Source organism: Condylura cristata, unplaced genomic scaffold, assembly GCF_000260355.1.
Source record: "Condylura cristata isolate star-nosed mole 26May11 unplaced genomic scaffold, ConCri1.0 scaffold00010, whole genome shotgun sequence".
Taxonomy (NCBI): Eukaryota; Metazoa; Chordata; class Mammalia; order Eulipotyphla; family Talpidae; genus Condylura; species Condylura cristata.
The window spans coordinates 41,565,348-41,582,872 of NW_004567111.1; the positions used below are offsets into that span (position 1 = coordinate 41,565,348).

General features: G+C 37.6%; 1 protein-coding gene across 1 annotated transcript in view; it reads right to left on the bottom strand.

Moving 5' to 3' along the window:
- FLT1 (fms-related tyrosine kinase 1) overlaps positions 1 to 17,525 on the bottom strand; it is a 165,230-nt gene that overhangs the window by 137,762 nt on the left and 9,943 nt on the right. Inside the window, exon 2 of the mRNA XM_004680172.2 lies at positions 50 to 146. Coding sequence (XP_004680229.1) covers positions 50 to 146 — 97 coding nt within the window. The remainder of the gene's footprint in view (positions 1 to 49; positions 147 to 17,525) is intronic.

The window sequence follows — 17,525 nt, forward strand, 5'->3', positions numbered from 1 at the left end:
GGCGGGTGGGTGTTAAGTAGATTATCCCCAGATAAACACAGTTACTCACCTGCATTTGAGATACAGTGTCTGCCCTGCTTGCATGACGTGCTGGGTGCCTTTTAAACTCAGTTCAGGACCTTTTAATTTTGAACCTGAACTAGATCCTGGAAAACAAATTTTTAAAATGTGTAATTTGCAAATGTCCTCTGATCTATTTTCAACTATAATTTACTAGCGCCTATTAAAAAGTTACATCTACTGCAAATTTCTTTTAGTTTACAGTTTTTCTAGCTCAAGTTTTGCTCATGAATATCATATGCCCTATTACAACAAATATCTAAATATTGTCCAAAGTCACCTTAGAACATTATTCAATTCATACATTATTCAAAATGCAGCCATATTAAGTACAGCAACTTCTTTAAAACTATCAGGATTAAATGTCAATATTGTCCAAAATATATTTCTAATACTGAACTGTTTTCAGTGTAGGATCCTCTGGTCACACAAAACTGCCTTATCTTATTTCTAAATGCAAAGTATGGATAATTTCCTGGGTTCTACAAGTAGCTTAATCATTGGGTGAGCCATGACATTTTGGGTGGGTCATTTCTTTCTGAAATAGTTTCCTTACTTGGAAAACTAATTATAGAACCAAAGTCAGTGTAGGGGCCATTTGGTTTCTCTTACATAACCTCTAAGTTCCCTCTATAGTGGAACAGAAAAAAATGAAACCATTCACTCCTACGTGATACTTGACAAGCATATTTCATGAAAACTGCTGAGAGAATGAATTTTTTTAATAGGTTTTCTTAAAACCTATATATCGCTATACAACACAATAATAGCATCTTAGTGATTAGTGTGAGGCCTGGACAATTCAGCCCTCTTGATAGATCTCAGTCCTCTTATCTGTAAAACAAAAGACAGAACAAATGACCTTGGATTTTTTATTTTCTATTTCTGATTCTCAACCTCATGATTCTTGAAACACTGGTGTTCTAGAGGATGAGTCTCTTCTGACACTCTCCTTGACAAATCAGAATTGGGATCAATAATGAGCTCTCCTATCTCCACCTTTCTCTCATCCTCTTCCTTCCCCCTCCTCCTCCTTCTCCTTGTTCTGCTGAGGCAGTGTCAGTGTCCAGTAAATGCAAGAGATTGAGGTTTCTGGATTAGCAGGGATAAGGATAAGAAGGAAGGAGGAAAATGATTCTTAAAGGCAAGAAAGTCAAGTGCTTGGAATCAATCTCTGGGAATAATTTATATTTAAAAATTGTTTTATTCAGTGAACTTTGAGGTAGAAGAATTTTAATATTAGATCACTACTGTCTTTTACCATGACCTTGAATTCAGAAACATTGTTTTTACAACGCCTGTGAAGAGTGTATTTGAGAGATATGAGCATTTCTCTAAGAAAACGTATTCCAACTCTGAAAGTTCAAGATTTATAGTAAAGATGTACTAAGCAGTGACTTTTGAGAGGACATATTTGTGCCAATTTCCATGGTCAAATCTAACAGTACTCTCCAGTGTTTCCCTGGGGTCCTAATACTTCAAAGGAAACTATCTCCCGTTGAAAGAGATGCATTAGAAGCCTAGTTTCTCCATTTACTAATGCATGGCCTGGACATTACTTAATTTGTTGCTTCTTAATATTCTCAGGTGTAAAATTGGAAAACTCATGAGCCACATCACAGGCGTGGTGATAGAATCATCTGCTGCCTGGCCTGTAGCAAAGGTCCACTCGGTAGAGTCATCTCCTTCCACTCTGTCAGAAAAGGTTTCGCTGAGTTTGCAATTACCAATGTATTGGTGTAAGAAAAATGTGCCTTTTGGTATTCCCTGTGGTGTAGGTCAATATTTTAAAAATAACTTTTATATATACTAGTTCCTGGTATGAAATTACTACTAAACAATATGATTCAATCATTCCTAATTTAAGTTAAACTCACTGTTTGATACAGAGCCCACTGGACTGTCAACCCCATTGAACAATATTTTATACTGATTCATTGGTATGAGCTTGCTGTGGCAACATGTAGCTCAAAATCAGCGATCCTTGGAAACACCAGATTTTTCTAAAGCCATAGGGAGCTGATAACACCTGCCCTGAAAATTATCCAGATCAGAAGAGTTTCTGCCCTTCTTATGGCAATGAACACTGGGGGTTTAATTGAGCAACTATTTATGTGCTAGAAATTATTTAACAAAGCTTGTCATGGAAAATCCTGGCATTATTTGCAGGTATCCCTGGTTTGTATGGAGATAATAAGCTTTCTAATCCAGGTGAGGTCATAGGGACAAAGCTTCCTTTTTCACAACATGAGGTGACTCACATTGCCTGCTTTTTTTTGTTTCTAAATATGTAACTCTTCATTCATCGGCACATTAGAACAACAGTGCTCCTGACCTCATCAGAGAGAACCTTTGACCTCCAAAAACCACACGAATCCCAGATGAGTGAAGTGTTATATAGACTGGACTGTTCCGCTTAGACCTTCTGCACGTACTTTTGGGCTTCAACCACAAGACTACAGAACTGAATGCTTAAATAAGACACTGAGAAAAATATATTGTAATTAGAAAATATAGGGGGAAATGATAGGGGAAATATTTTGTTGTATTTGTCTCCAGTGATATCAATACATTTTACACTTGGAATGAGGAAGAAAGATTAAAATATTGAACAAGATAAAAGGAAGAAGTATAAGGAAGCTGTGTTTCCAAGTAACTGGGCACTTTGAATACGTGACTCTTCTTCAATTAATAGGAAACCAGACTCTCACAAAGATTAACAGAGGTGCCAAGGCTACAATTTAACTGGAAAGTTAACAAGCAAAAGAGCAAAATGGAATTTCATTTTTGAATGTTTTAAAATCACATTAGGGTTGAAAATATTTCCTTGAAGCAGATTAATGTCCATACTCATACTTAAGTAATGATTAACTAGAATTTTTTGAGCATCTAAATCTGTATCAGATACTTTATCTTGATAGAGATATAGGGATATCTATGTACTTCTTATATCTAAATAAGAGACATTAAATATATATATGTACATATATATATATACACACACACACCCATGTACATACACCTCTTCATACCACATACAACTCAGCTTGCTCTTTTTAGTAAGTAGCTCAGAATCCTATTGTCTATTGAGAAATAAATCCACCGGATGCTTCATGTACAAGGGTGGAGCACCGTAATTTAACAACGATTCCCTCATTGTGAAACTCAGATGGGAATCAAAACTTTCCACTGTTGGCAGTGGTAAGCCTAGAAGTCTGGCTTAAAAGAATTATTGTCCCGTTGTTGAACTAGGTGGTCTGAAACTATTGTTTTCATGAAAGTCAACTACATTTTAACATAAGGGGCAAATCGATTTCCTTTATAGAGGAAAATGACTAGTTAAATAAAACAAAATGAAAAACTCAATGAGACCATGGAAGTGGGCTCCATCACAGATTTCTTTATAAAAGGAAACCATTAAGGTCAAGCAGCATGGGCTAGTAGGTTAAAAAAACACACACACATGTGAATGTGGACCTACGCGAATATGGCATTTTGTATTGTTCTTGTCTGAATATTTTCTTCGTTGCTTGCCTGTTCTGTATTATCTAACAGGAAGACAAAGACCTTGATGACTGACAAAAATCCTGAATTTTCCCACATGCCAGTCCTCTGTAGACGGCCCATACACAGGATATGCTAAAAGACCACACTCTGTTTCTCACCTTCATTTCATTAGGCAATATGGAATGCTTTCTTTGACTTCAATGGAAAGGGTAAATGATTATCCAAGTGAATTCTTTGCACTTAAATCCCAAACCCAAATAATGGAGGCGCTTTCTTCCAAGCTCCCCAAAAGAATAAATTCTCCCGAAGGTCATTAGGAACCAAACCCCTTGTCTGTTACTTTTCAGACTGAGAAGACTTAATCAAGGTCTGCCTAAAAGTAGCTCCACAAAATTGCCATTTTCATTGAACAAAGGGAAAACAGTGTTCTTACTATAGAGTACAACTTAAAAACAAGTGCCTTCTTGATGTCATCCCTTTGTCCTTACTATATTGAAATCAAAGGGCTGTTCTCTATAAAAAAGAAAACTTTTTCAAATACAAACCATGAAAATTCTATGTTATTCCATTTTAAAATCCAAAGTCATTTATCTTCCCAGCTCTGCTAGTTAGCTAGTTCTTCTGTTATCATGGGCAAATCACTTTAAGTCAGATTGTTCATCTGGCAACAGCAGTGTTCTGCTCCCCACACTGTCTCTGGTGAATCCTCTCACTGCGCCCCCAACACATACCTCTGGCCTGTACCCCAGTTGTTGTATGCATAAATAAATAAATCTTAAAAAAAAAAAAAAAACTTGTACACAAAGGTTTGTAAAAGCATTCCTCATAATGGCCTGAAAATAGAAACAACCAAAATGTCCATTGATGCTAAATGTTTAAACAAAATGTGTTGCATCTATTCCTACAATGGAATATCATTTGGCAATAAAAAGGAATGAAGCGCTAACATATGCTACAACATATAGAACATTTAAAAACATTACATTGTGCACACAGATAAAAGGCCAGGTGAGGACATAGCCAGAAGGTGGCTGTCTGCTAGTCACTGCAAGAGGCTTCAGAAAAATCAGATCTGCTTACACCTTGAACTTGGACTTCCAGAACTACCAGAGAATAAAATTCTCTTGCTTAAAAAAAATTATGCTAAATAAAAAGCTAGTCATAAAAGGCCCCACTTATATAATCCCACTTGTATAAAATATCCAAACAGGAAAATATAAGTAGAAGATATTAGATTAGTAGGGCTGAGGGAGGAGACTGGAAACAGTGACTATTAATGAGCATGGGGGGGGGGAGGGTGATGAAAATGTTCTAAGATTAGATAGTGGTGATGGTTATACAGCTCTGTGAATTATTAAAAACTGGGGTGGAGAAAAAGAAAAAAAATAAAACCATCAAATTATAAATTTTAAATGTATGAGTTTCATGGTATATGAGATTTATCTCAAGCTACTAAATAAAAAAAGCTCTATTGTTACCGGGTAGCCCAGAGTAGACTTGGGCTTCCTGTCTGTGGGGCCTCACCCTCCCTCAAAATGTAATTTTCTGCAGACACACACAAAAAGGGTAATGGGTTTATTATTTTAAAAAAGGGGAAAGGAAAAGGAGCCAACCTAGGGGAAGAGAAAGGGATACAAAGTAAATGGAATACTTTACCAGCTCTACTAAGTCGGAGCTCTGGTCCCGAACTAATGTTGCTAGCCCGCCACATGGTCTGAGCGCAGTTGCTCCAGAGAGAGAACAGTTACCTCTCTAGAGAGTGACAGTTGAAATACGGCTCTCTATTCCCCAAAGTCCCAGAATGCCTGCTTAGCTCTGCCCTCGGTTCTAGCAGTTCTCTCCGTGGTACTGCTGGGAGTTGTAGTTCTTCAATCACTGGAGTAAGGGGTGGAATCCAGAAAGCTGAAGTAGCGGGTGGAGTCCACAAGACTGCAGAGTTCTTTTAGGACATCCTTCCCCTTAACACTATGACTAAAATAATCACAAAGATGAACACCTAGAATATCATGCTATTTTGAACTATATCATCCATGTGTCCTTATCAATGCTAGATTTTATACTAGTGGTTTCCCAGCTTAAAGTTTTAGAAATCTGATCACAGAGAAATAATTTGTCTGTTGTATTCAATGACATCACTATTAGTGATATCAGTAATTAATACTAAATAAAAAGTTAAATATTTACTAAATATTTTACAAACATATTGCGAGGAAATCATTCTTTCCAAAATTAGGATATATTAAATTTAATTTAATAATTTAAAATCTATTTTAACTGTATATTTTGAATTGTATGTTGGAATTTTAACAAACTGAGTCACAAATTATGTTGTTGGAGTTGTGTGAAGTCTATTGGTATTTCCTTTTATGTAAAAATTATTGATTTTTAATTTATTTATAAAAGAAAGCTTTGGATATTACATTCGCTTCAAATAAGAATCATCTGTCTTTAATTTTTGTAAACCATGTTTTCAGTAGTACATAATCCTACATGATAAATGACCTCTTTATCTAATATAAATTCCCAAGCATCAAGTTTCTAAAATTTGATTTTAAGACCCTGAGTTTTTGCCAAGGTTATATGAGGTTAATAAAGATAATTCATAAAACAGAAGTTATTCTTTCTTCAAGATGTAGCTGTTTAAAAGCTTAAGTCTTATATTAAATCTCATAGAATCTTTTCAGCTAGTGGCAAAGAAGAAAAGTTAAGATGAACCAAGTTTCTAGAAATGACCAACTTTTTTGTTTGAGACAGTAAGTTGTACAGGACTTGGTACTAAATAAAAGGTTAAATCTTAGTCTTTACCTCTGTCTTGTGACTTTATTCAAGTACTTATCAGATAATGTGAAGTATGCATTGTAACTGAATGAGCCACTTAGAATGATTCCTTTGGTGAACTGGACCCCAGCTACGCCCAAAGACACCACACTTTGATGGAGGCCATTATGATGCGTGTTTTCCCCTCTACTCTAGCACAGTGGAGAAAGCCCAGCGGGTCCTTGCCCTATCTACCAGCAGACCAAGCCAAAGCTGGGAAAGCCGTGAGGATTTGTATGGCAAAAGCATAACTTGAGTCCCACTATTAGCCATGATATGAGTTCTACTTCTGGGGGTGAGGAAGAGGCTGAAAAATATAACTTCCTCTTCCATACAACTGGCCTAAAATTAAGGAAGACCCTAAAGAAATGAATAGGTGTTTACACAGATATATGCACATATGTTCAGCCACCGTACATGTATGCCATATTTCTCTCTCTGAAAATGTCAAGTTTGTTCAGTTGTGATGGTCAGGTGGGTACTGAAATGAAAGATGTTTTGGTGGTGTTGTTGTTGTTTTAAGATTTATTTATTTATGCATACAGAGCTGGGGTACAGGGCAGAGGTGCAGGGGCGGTGAGAGGATTCACCAGAGACAGAAAAGAACAGGCCAACTGATGAAATACACTGCTGAGGGGAGCAGCAGGCGGGTCAGAAGAGGTCTGCTGCGCCATGGGGGTCACCTCTGGGGCGGGGATCAAACTCATGCTGAAGTGGCTTTAGCTTCCTAGTGCTGTGCTTTAACCCGCTGCGCCACCAGAGAGGGCCCTCGATGTTTTAATTGCATTATGTATCCTCATAGGCATAGGCAAAGTCTTTTCTCAGCTGGGACATAGAATCGACTTGTATTTGGCCACAGTATGAAGCATTCACTGTTGACTAATCCCCTAAGCAGATGAGACTGGGACTTTTTGGAGGGCAATTTTTATTAGGGTAAGTGTGTTATTGACCTTCAAAATCCATAAAGGAGTAAACCTTTCAGTACTTGTTGTCCAGTAATAATTTATTTAATTTTACAAAGCTGATAATCCCAGGGACATGTTACTTCCCTTTGTATCTTTACATTATATTCAACTCACTATTTTACCACACAAACCACAAAAACAACACATTGCTTTCTTGCTTTTGAATTTTTACTATGCTAAGTAATTGATAAACCATTAGATTTGAAACATGAAGTATCTAATCTCCATGCCTTAATATAAAATTTTAGTCATTTATATAACAGATATGTCTTCAATTCAAAGGTGAAAAAAGTTAAAAAATTTGTTTAAATGTTTGATTTCAACATTAAGGAAAGGCATTACCCTGTGGACAATGTACTAGAATGAATTTGCTGTAATTTGCTTCAAAGCTGTCTTACAATCCATATTTTAAGTCAACAAAACCCCTAAGTAGACTTTGCAGCGATTTGTATAAAGAACACCATAATATTAGTTAATGAACTAGCTGATGTCAAAATAATGAGAACTTAGTCTTCATGATTTGCAGTGTGTACATGGGTTGACCTCACTCATTTTTCCTTAAACTTTATAAAAGTTATTAAAAAGAAAAATTTCTGTGTGGTTTAAGATGTTTACTAAGAGAAAGGCATTCCCATCGCATTGACATTCCTACAATGTTTACAAGGGGACACATCTTCACTGTACCCCTTGGAGCTTTTACTGACACTGGCTTCTTGGAGGGTCATGGTTTAACAGGGCACATTCATTTATCATGAGGTCTGTCACCCGGCTACCATCAGGAGCCTACCCTCCCAATGACCTGTGCCCAGGCACAGCTCCTTTTCATGTGAGATCACAGTTAATTAAGGTTGGTCAGTGAGAAATCTCCTGCTGACCAAGGAGTTACCTTTTCCAAAAAAAAAAAAAGCTCTACTCCTACACCACTGTTCTATTATTGAAGGAATTCAAAAACCACCTCCATTCAATTTACCATCCAATGTCATGGAAGTTATCTGAACTGCCTGGAGCAAGGGTCAAAACCTGGTTGACAGGACGCAAGACTTAGCTCCTAAAATATTCAGCAGAGAAATCTGCTAAGATTTTCCTCTGGTTATGCAAAGGGAGGTGTGCAGAAGAAATTATTTTTACACCCTAAAAATGTAAAAACCACAAATTTGTCTTTTAGGCAAGACTTGGACACATCTATGTTTACTAATACCAGGAAACAAATATTGTACCAGAAGCACCCTCTCCAATGACCTATGTTCTTACCCACTGTTACTTCTCGGAGGGCTATGGGCAAACTGGCTCAATGCCATCTCCTATAGACTGAATCCTAATTATCCCATGGCTATGCTACAATTCACATGAATCTTCAAATTACTTCAGGCCAGGATATATTAATTTTTATTTTTTTAAAGATATATTTATTTATGCATACAGAACTGGGGTACAGGCCAGAGGTGCAGAGGCGGTAAGAGGATTCACCAGAGACAGTGGGAGCAGAACAGACAGATTGACAAAGTACACTGCTGAAGGGAGTAGTGGATGGGACAGGAGATGTCTGCTGTGCCATGTGGGTCACCCCCATGCTGGGGACTGAATCTGCTCTGAAGCAGCAGCAGCTAGCTCGCTTCCTAGTGCTGTGCTTTAACCCACTGTGCCACGAGGGAGGGCCCATTGACTTTCATTTCTTAAAAAAAATTTTGTGTAGAACTGGGGTGTAGCCTAGAGTTATGGAGGATGGGAGGATTGACCAGAAACAGGGGTGGAGTTTGGGGAGAGCAGAACAGACAGATTTACTGAAATACACTGCTAAGGGGAGCAGTGGGCAAGACAAGAGAAATCTACTATGCCATATGTGGGTTGGCTCCCTGGCCAGGGGTTGAACTCAGGCCATAGAGGTGATAGCACTGAGACTTAATTCCTAGGCCACCAGGGAAGCCCTATGTTAATTTCAGATAATAAGTAACTGAAAAAAGATTGTTCAGTAGAGGTACAATTGCAATAAACACACACAATAAATCCAAGATTAAACATTTGACTGATTTTTTTTTTACATTTAATCTTTTGCCTTTAGTGCATCATTTTCAGAATCTTTGTGCTCTATGATGACCCAGTATCAAATCAGAAATAGAATGCTTATGGCTGAAAGAGCATTTGTATATCATTAGGAACAGTAGTAATATTAACAAAATGCTCAAACATTTCATTCCTGAACATTAGATTTACCCTCTCTACCCTCTCTAGATTATTTAGGATTACAAATTTCAGTTCTGCAAAAGGTATTTTCTGTTTTTTTTTATTTAAAAAAGATTTTACTCACTTATTTTTGCATAGAAGAATTGGGGTGTAGGCCAGAAGTGATGTATATGTGTGTTAGGATTCACCAAAGACAGAGTGGGGAACAGATCAGGCAGATCTGCTAGGGAAGGGGAGCAGCTGGCGAGACAGAAGAGATTTGCTGTTCTATATGGGTTAGTTCCCTGACCAGGGACCAGACTCAGTACTTGGAGATGGTAGCATTGAGACTTAACTCTTAGGCCACTGGGGAGGCCCCTTCTGTGTTCTTTTTAAATAAACAATTATTAGTTAGGAAGCTTAGGATAGTAAGAATGTGATCCATTTTAAAACCTTAAAATTTATCCTATTATCTATGGGGATTACAACTGAGATGGGAAAATGTGCAAAATGAAGAATGATATAAAAAAAGTAAAAATTTACCCTATTGCTATTAGGATTGTAGTTTTTGTCTACCACCAGTATTTTGCCAAATATTGTGTCCATTATTGCTCAGTGCTGAAGTTCCACGCATCTGTGGAGACACATGGATCTTTTAGGCCACCTTAGAAAGAAAGCTTCACAGAGAGGATCTGGGAGATACTTTACTAGTACAATATCGGAGCTGTCATGTAATGGTTGAAACTTAGGAAAGCAATTGTCTTCCTAAAAATCTTACTCTTTTCTAACATCTCATGTTTCTGCCCATTCTAAATCATAGGATTATAATTAAATAGAACTGCTTCAAAATAGGTAAGTAATTACACTAATGTAACTTTTATTCTAAATTTGATTTCTTACATTTTTCAAAGCAAATACACAGATTCAGTTACAAATGATTAGGTTTTTTAAAAATAATACTTTTTTAATTTAAAACAACTGTGCACCAAGTTATTTAATCTTAAAAAGATGTAATTCATTTAAAAGCACAAAACAAATGAAACTACTTATGTGCTAACAATATAATTGTGTAAAACTTGGCTTCAATGTTGTCATTTAAAGCAGATCCCAAACAAACTTCGTTAGTCTAAGTCAAAAAAGAAAAAGTAATAGGATTGGAAATTTTAAATTTTAGTGTAAGCACTGCCTATCTACATAACCTGTCATGCTGGTGGAAGAAAGAATAGAAAACCTAAAGGAGGCATCACAAGATTAAATCCTGACTCATACAAGGAGGTGGGGGGAGAGGGGATTAAGATGACCATTAACCCAGCTATAGAAATCAAGATCCTCCGGCTCCATTGCCTTATCACAAGGCAGAAGGCCCCTATCAGACTGCTGTAGGGAGTGTCTGGAGCACAGACAGACCTGAGGGTAAAGATATAGAGATTTGGCCCATTGTGGAATCTCCAGTCCCGATTCCACATAACTATACAAAACCAGCAGCAAACATGCCGCTCCACAAAGGAGTGAACCCCTCCCAAAGAGAAAAAGACTATAAGTGCAGCCTCTGCACTAGACCCGGGGCAGCAGTCCTCTCCCCACTGTGCCTAGGCAGGTGCTTCTTCCCATCAACTCTCTCCCTCTGCAGGGCAGCAGCCTCCTGCCTGCCCGTGACCTGCACCTGCCCCTGCCCGGGCTTCTCTGCACTGACCTCCCTCGGTGGAGGCTGCACTCCTAAGGCCGCCCACCTGCAACCACGCAGGCCTCTCTCAGCAAACCTGTCCCTTTGGGGCAGCTCTTTCTGCCCACTTGTGTCTATGCAAGTGTCCTCTTTTCTATCCCTTTTCCTAATAAATCTGTTCTTTGTATAAAACTAACATCTTTGTGTCATGGAGAAACTTGCTTGGGAAACTTGCCACAGGCCACTGAAAGGGGAGCTCTGATGAAACCTTTCCCAGAGTGAACCAAGGACCCTGCACTCCAGACTGATCTCCAAAAGCTATATCAATGTCACACAGATAAATCTTTAGGTTCTCAGTTTCTTCTTTTTGGAAAAAAAGGGCACACCTCATGGAGCTGAAATGGTGTAATGCTCTTCAGTAAACTTAAAAAAGGGCTATGCTGATGTTTTAATTCTGAAGTCAAAAATGCCTTAAAAATGTGTAAAATTAACTGAAGAAGAAAGGTGAGTAAGCAGGAAGACAAATGAGTGTGCACCTTAACATTCTGGCAAGGAAAGATTCATGCAAGGAAAAGAGGAGACATTAATATAGCTAAACCACTTTGGGGGCTATTTTTTTTTTTTTAAGATTTATTTTATATGCAAACAATAGTAGGAGTGTAGGCCAGAGGTGCGGGGTGGGGGTGAGAGGATTCACCAGAGACAGAGTGGGGAGCAGAACAGGCAGATCTACTGAAATATGCTGCTGAGGGGAGCAGTGGGCAAGACAAGAGAGGTCTGCTGCGCCATGTGGGTCACTCCCCTGGCCGGGGGTCAAACTTGTGTTGCAGTGGCTGCTTTATAGTGCTAAAAATTAATCATTTTTGTCACCAGGGAGGTCCCTAGTCTATTCTTTATATATATTCTTGGACTTACAAATAATGACAGAAGATCATTTGTTTTGCATTTCAAAGAAGAGGAGAAATATAAAAAGACTGGAAGGCTGAGTGTGGTCAAGATCTCCTGTTAATTTTAAGCTTAGTCTGAATCATTTATGAAATGAAATCTCAATTACATAGAAACCGCTGTGGAATACTCTAAAGTGTCTACTTTATAAAATCACTCACGAATAGAAAAGCTGAGAGATCTCTGTGTTTTTAACCAGTAACATATACAAACCTTCTGACCTTAAGATTTAAGTGGCCATGAGTGAGCAATCATGTTATCCATCATAGGGGAATTGAGTTTCTGAAAGCAACTTAGCATACTTTCCAAGGCTCATTAAATACAATTCTTAACCATTGTGTTTCCAGTGTCAAAATCAGTTTCCTTCTAAATTAAACAATTTGAAATACAATTGCTTTTCATTACACATATTTTGAAAACTAATCCTGCTTAAACAATGAATGGACATAACCACTGAACTGTTCTTTTAAATTCAGGATTCTTTTAATTTTCATGTTTTTTTAAGACTTGTTTAATTTACATGTTAAACATTTTTAATCACTGTGCCTTCCTAAGATTTTGTAAACTTTAAAAAGTTTTTATTGCAGGTAAAATTAACACTATTCAAGTTTTGCGCACAGTCAAGGTTATGGAAGGAAAAAATAAGCTTTTATTGGAAGCATCTTAAATTTGCAAGAAATAATCTACTGAACATGTTTTCACTCACTTCAGTTCATAATATTAAGTCCTTCCTCATGAATATCCAAGGAAGTCATTTGTATGCAAAACTTGGAGACTATTGGCTTTATTTCTCCAGACTTTTTCACTCATACACTTGGACTAATCTAATTAGAATTTTGTTTCTCTCTTGAAAGAGAAAACAAAGCACTGATTCTGTTACCACTTGGCCACCAATCCAAAACTTCAAAATAGTTTAAGAACCAGCTCACCTTGGAAGACAAGACCAAAGCAGTAAGTGGAAGTTAGATAAAAACCAGAATGAAAGATTCTGTAGAGAGGTAGCAAGTTGGAGGTGTCCCCACAAAGTTAAAAACGGCTTCCTTCCCCCCTGCCCCCCACTCCCTTCCCTGGGATGAGATTGATGTACTGGGTTAAGGGCTGGGCTCCTAGACATGAATCTAGGAGTCTGAGAACACTTCCCCACCATTTATCTATTTTTCTTATCTCTCTATTATTGACAGCCAACTCTCTTTTTCTCCCTATTACATTCCCTTTATTACTCTTTTCTCTCATCCCCTCACTTCTTGATTTTTCTGATCTTTGACCTCAGTATTTACGCTCCCACTTGTTACTTTAAACATATGCTAAGAGGAGATTATAAAAATTAGACAAACAAGATCACTTTCTTTAAAGTGTTTATTTGTTAAGCTGGGCAATAAATAATTATATATATATGTATATATATATATATACACATATATGTAGGTTTATACTTATAAAATGAATTCTGAATAACTCTAAAATGACATTGTATTTGTGTGTTATCCTAGGGAAGTGTGAGAGGTTGGGGTAGCTAACCCAGCTCAGGGAGTGAGATCTCTCAGAAGACTAATGTTGAAGATAAAACCTGAAGAATGTATGCTTGCTAAAGCAAACACTGAGGTTTCACTCTTCTCCTTCAAATACTTTAAAATCTTTAAATCCTCGGAGTTTCATCTTTTCTATTACACAATTGTTTTCTTTTACAATTGCCCTTAAATTCTCTTGCTTCTGCAACTTTGCTTTCCTTGACCTCTTTGCAGAGGGGAGAAAGCCCTATTGTTTCCTTTCAGTGCTCTGGTTTACTTTTTTTTTTGTTAGGTCTGGAATTTACCTGGATTCACTTGCCACTGAAGAAAAAATTCTATAAGTGAACTTTCTCAACTAGATATACACAAGTCACATTGCGCTTTTTGAAATCATGTTTCAAGAGCATGGAAGGAGTCTGGAATAGAAGTGCAGCAATAAGGGAACAAAAGGAAATGATCCAGTGTGATACATTACTCTGGACCTAACTTGTCCCTCCTTTTTGCTTTCTTCCTTCCACTACCATGGATTGTCCAGAGCCAAGAGGAAATAGTTTCCAGCCCAAAAGTTCTTATCCAAGATGTTAAAAACATAAGCAGCCAACAGTAGTATTATCTAATATTTTTAGGTTGTGTTAGGATATCTAATTAAAATTTCCAATCTACTTTCTCTTTGACCAACCAAGAATATTCCAGCAGGAGGGCTCATCTAAAAGAATTATCTCTTGGGATGATTTTCTAATGGTTGGGTCACTTAGATCCTCATTTTTAACCCTAAGTCTCGATTCATCCATGAGAATATGGCCAGTCCAGCCAAGAATGGAGTCATTGGGACCAGAAGACTGTCCAGATAAAAGTAACAGAATATTACAGATGTGTTGGGAGAATTTTCCCACAACACACAGTAGGCACATTTCTGCTAACCTCTTCTACTTATGCTCACATACAGTTTCTTAGAAAGTGAACTAATGTGAAACTATGAGTCTTATCAGGGTCTCATTGACCCAGGGAAGCAATTAGGATATGGTTTCAGTCAACTCAACTAGCATTTATTGAGTGATTGCTATGTGCCAGGTACTGTACGGGATTCACAATTGTGAAAATGGATCAGAAATAGCCCTTACTTTTTTTTTTTTAATATCTTTTTTTTTTTTAAAGTTTATTTTTACATCATTTTGCACATTTTTTTTTCGAAATAGCCCTTACTTTTGAAGGGACGTCAAACAACCTCTTAGGACATGAGTCAGCTAGAAGTAAATCAGGTGAATACCAAGAAATGCAGAAGCTTATCTTAGTCAACAATATAGATCACTTCAAAACTATGTATACCTTGTTTTAAGGAGTCATAAGTTCCTTGCTAACACATTGCTGATGCACAAACTAAGAGTGGTTCTTATAACAGATGATAGTGGTAAAATTCAGTTAACTTCACAAAATAAGATAACTGATCAATAGTAAACATATGCAAAAGACAAACAACCATGTTATACATTGAAATAAAATATTGGTTAATTAATGATCATTGCATGAGTACCTTTTCAGTGAAAATGCTTAAACAGTTATAAAACAATTTCCAATGAATGTCTAGAATCAAGATGGATATAAATATAGAACAATGACTTGTTATGAAATGAAATCAGAATTAAATTTGGTATGATTCATGTTTTGTCTCATGAAATCATAGCAGAAAACAATATAATGTCCTCAAACATTGTAAGAATATATATATCTTAAGAGGAATTTCCCTTCCCAGTTTTATACTTAGCATTGTCTCAACATGTGAGTGAATTACTCCAAGCACAGTAAGCCCATGCCATTGTGCTTGAATTATACAAAAAACACATTGGAAAAAACTGTTTCTACATTTCAGAACTATATTCCTTCTAAAAAGAGGTAGCTCTAGATATAGGATCACTAGGTTTAATGTTAGTCCAAAAAGGTTAAAATGAAATAAAAAGTCCTACAATTAGCATTGTGTTAGTTTCTTAAATTGCCCGTTTGCTTTCCAAGAGATTTTGTATGGCAAATGCTTTGCAGAAGGTCATTGTTCACTTGCCAGTTATGAAGATAGAGAATGGGATGGGGGAGTTGTTTTTGTTTTTGTTTTTTTAATTCACTGAGGTAACATTGGTTTATTCCATTGTTTGTATTTTGGGAGTATGGGACACTCCCTCCCCTCTTTGAGGTGTTCTTACCATAGTACCCCCACCACCAAAACACCCATCATTTATCACCATCATCTGTTATAAGAACCACTCTTAGTTTGTGCATCAGCAATATGTAGGAAATAGTCCCTAACCCTCAAAAGTGATAGGTACACAAAATCCTTTCTAGAGCAACACATTTACTCAATTCAAATGCTTTCTGTTTTTTTTTTTTTTCCCTCTAGTTCTAGCAGAATTCCCCATGGAAAAAATTTTGGGGCTATAAAATTTTCCAAAGAACAAAAATCTGATCCAGTAGGACTTATTAAATGGCAAAGAGAGCTAAATAACCTTTCCCAAAAAGAAAGGAATATCATTAACCATAGATGAAATACTTTAAAAAGAGTTTACATTGCCTTTTCAAATTGTTTGTAATCTCCTCTGACATATCTCTGCCTTTCCATCTGTTTACATATCTTTTTGGTTTCTCAAATGCCAACTTAAAAAAAGGAGACAACCCGAAAAGTCAAACAGTGTGTATGTCACTTCTCCTCGTGTTCTCATCCAAAGAATCCGTCACTTGACCTCACTGTTCACTGTTTCATTGGAACAAAAAAATAAAACTCAATAGAAGGCAGGATAAGATTTTTCTCAGATTCATAGAAACATGACCATATATTAGTATTGAAGTGTCCCCTCCAAATAACTGATCGAATAAAGGAGTAAAGTACATTTCTCTTTCTCTTGACTTCTTACAGGTTTGACTATCTGAGGGGATGATCCAAGATGGAAGAAAAGGCACAAAGATCAAGAGAGTTTAAAGAAAATTTTCCACTTGCAAAAAGACATAAGGACTGGCAGCCACACAGGAAATGGCAAGGCCATGTCTGTGTTGGTCACAGACTGAACATTCACACCCTTTAGGAAAATTCTGGGTAAATGTTGGTGGAAAGAGAGTGGGTTTCAAAATCAGAAAAATTTAGGTTTGAGTACTAGTCTGGTCCTACCATAATTGTGTGGCTAAGTTTTCGCTGTGTCTCAGGGCTTCAACCTTAAAACAGGTAAAACGTGCCCCTGTCAGTGGGATGGTTATTGTGATGCTCACAGCAGCTGACAGATGCAGCTCTTGTGCTCAGGAGGGCTCAGGGTGGACTCCTCCTCTCTTCGCTTGTTGGACAAATTAGGGACCCCCACTCATGCCAATTCAGGGTCAAATACACCTCCCCTGTACTGAGTCTTGGCACTTGCTGGGATCTAGACGGGCCCAGAGAAGTAGACACTTGATTCCTGGAAATAATTTGTCAGAGGGTGATTTCCAAGGACCTGCCTGATGAGAGGTCTCCAGAATGAAAGCACCGCCCCCTCCTTCCTCTGTAATCGGAATTCACTGAATTCACACTCAGGGAACAGTTTGAAGCACACATAACTTCATGTTTTAGTGGCTTTGGGACCTTTTTTTGACTTAAGTGTTTTGGAAGTTGCTTGAATAGCCCCCATCAGAAAGCTCCCATGATTAGAACTCCGTCTTCATGGAGACTTTACTGCTGCCACATGCAGAGTGCATTTCCCAAGGCTGCTTCAAGCTGGAGTCACAGAGGCTTCTCACATTCTTTGGCGATGGGAAAATTCCAAGGAGGGTATGGTTCTGGAAGAAGGGAAAGAGCAGCACACTCTCAGCGGAGCCTTTTCCCCTCTTTCCTCTCTATGTAGGCGCCAAGGCCTGGTGAGAGGAGGCAGGTTTGGAGTTTGACAGAATCAG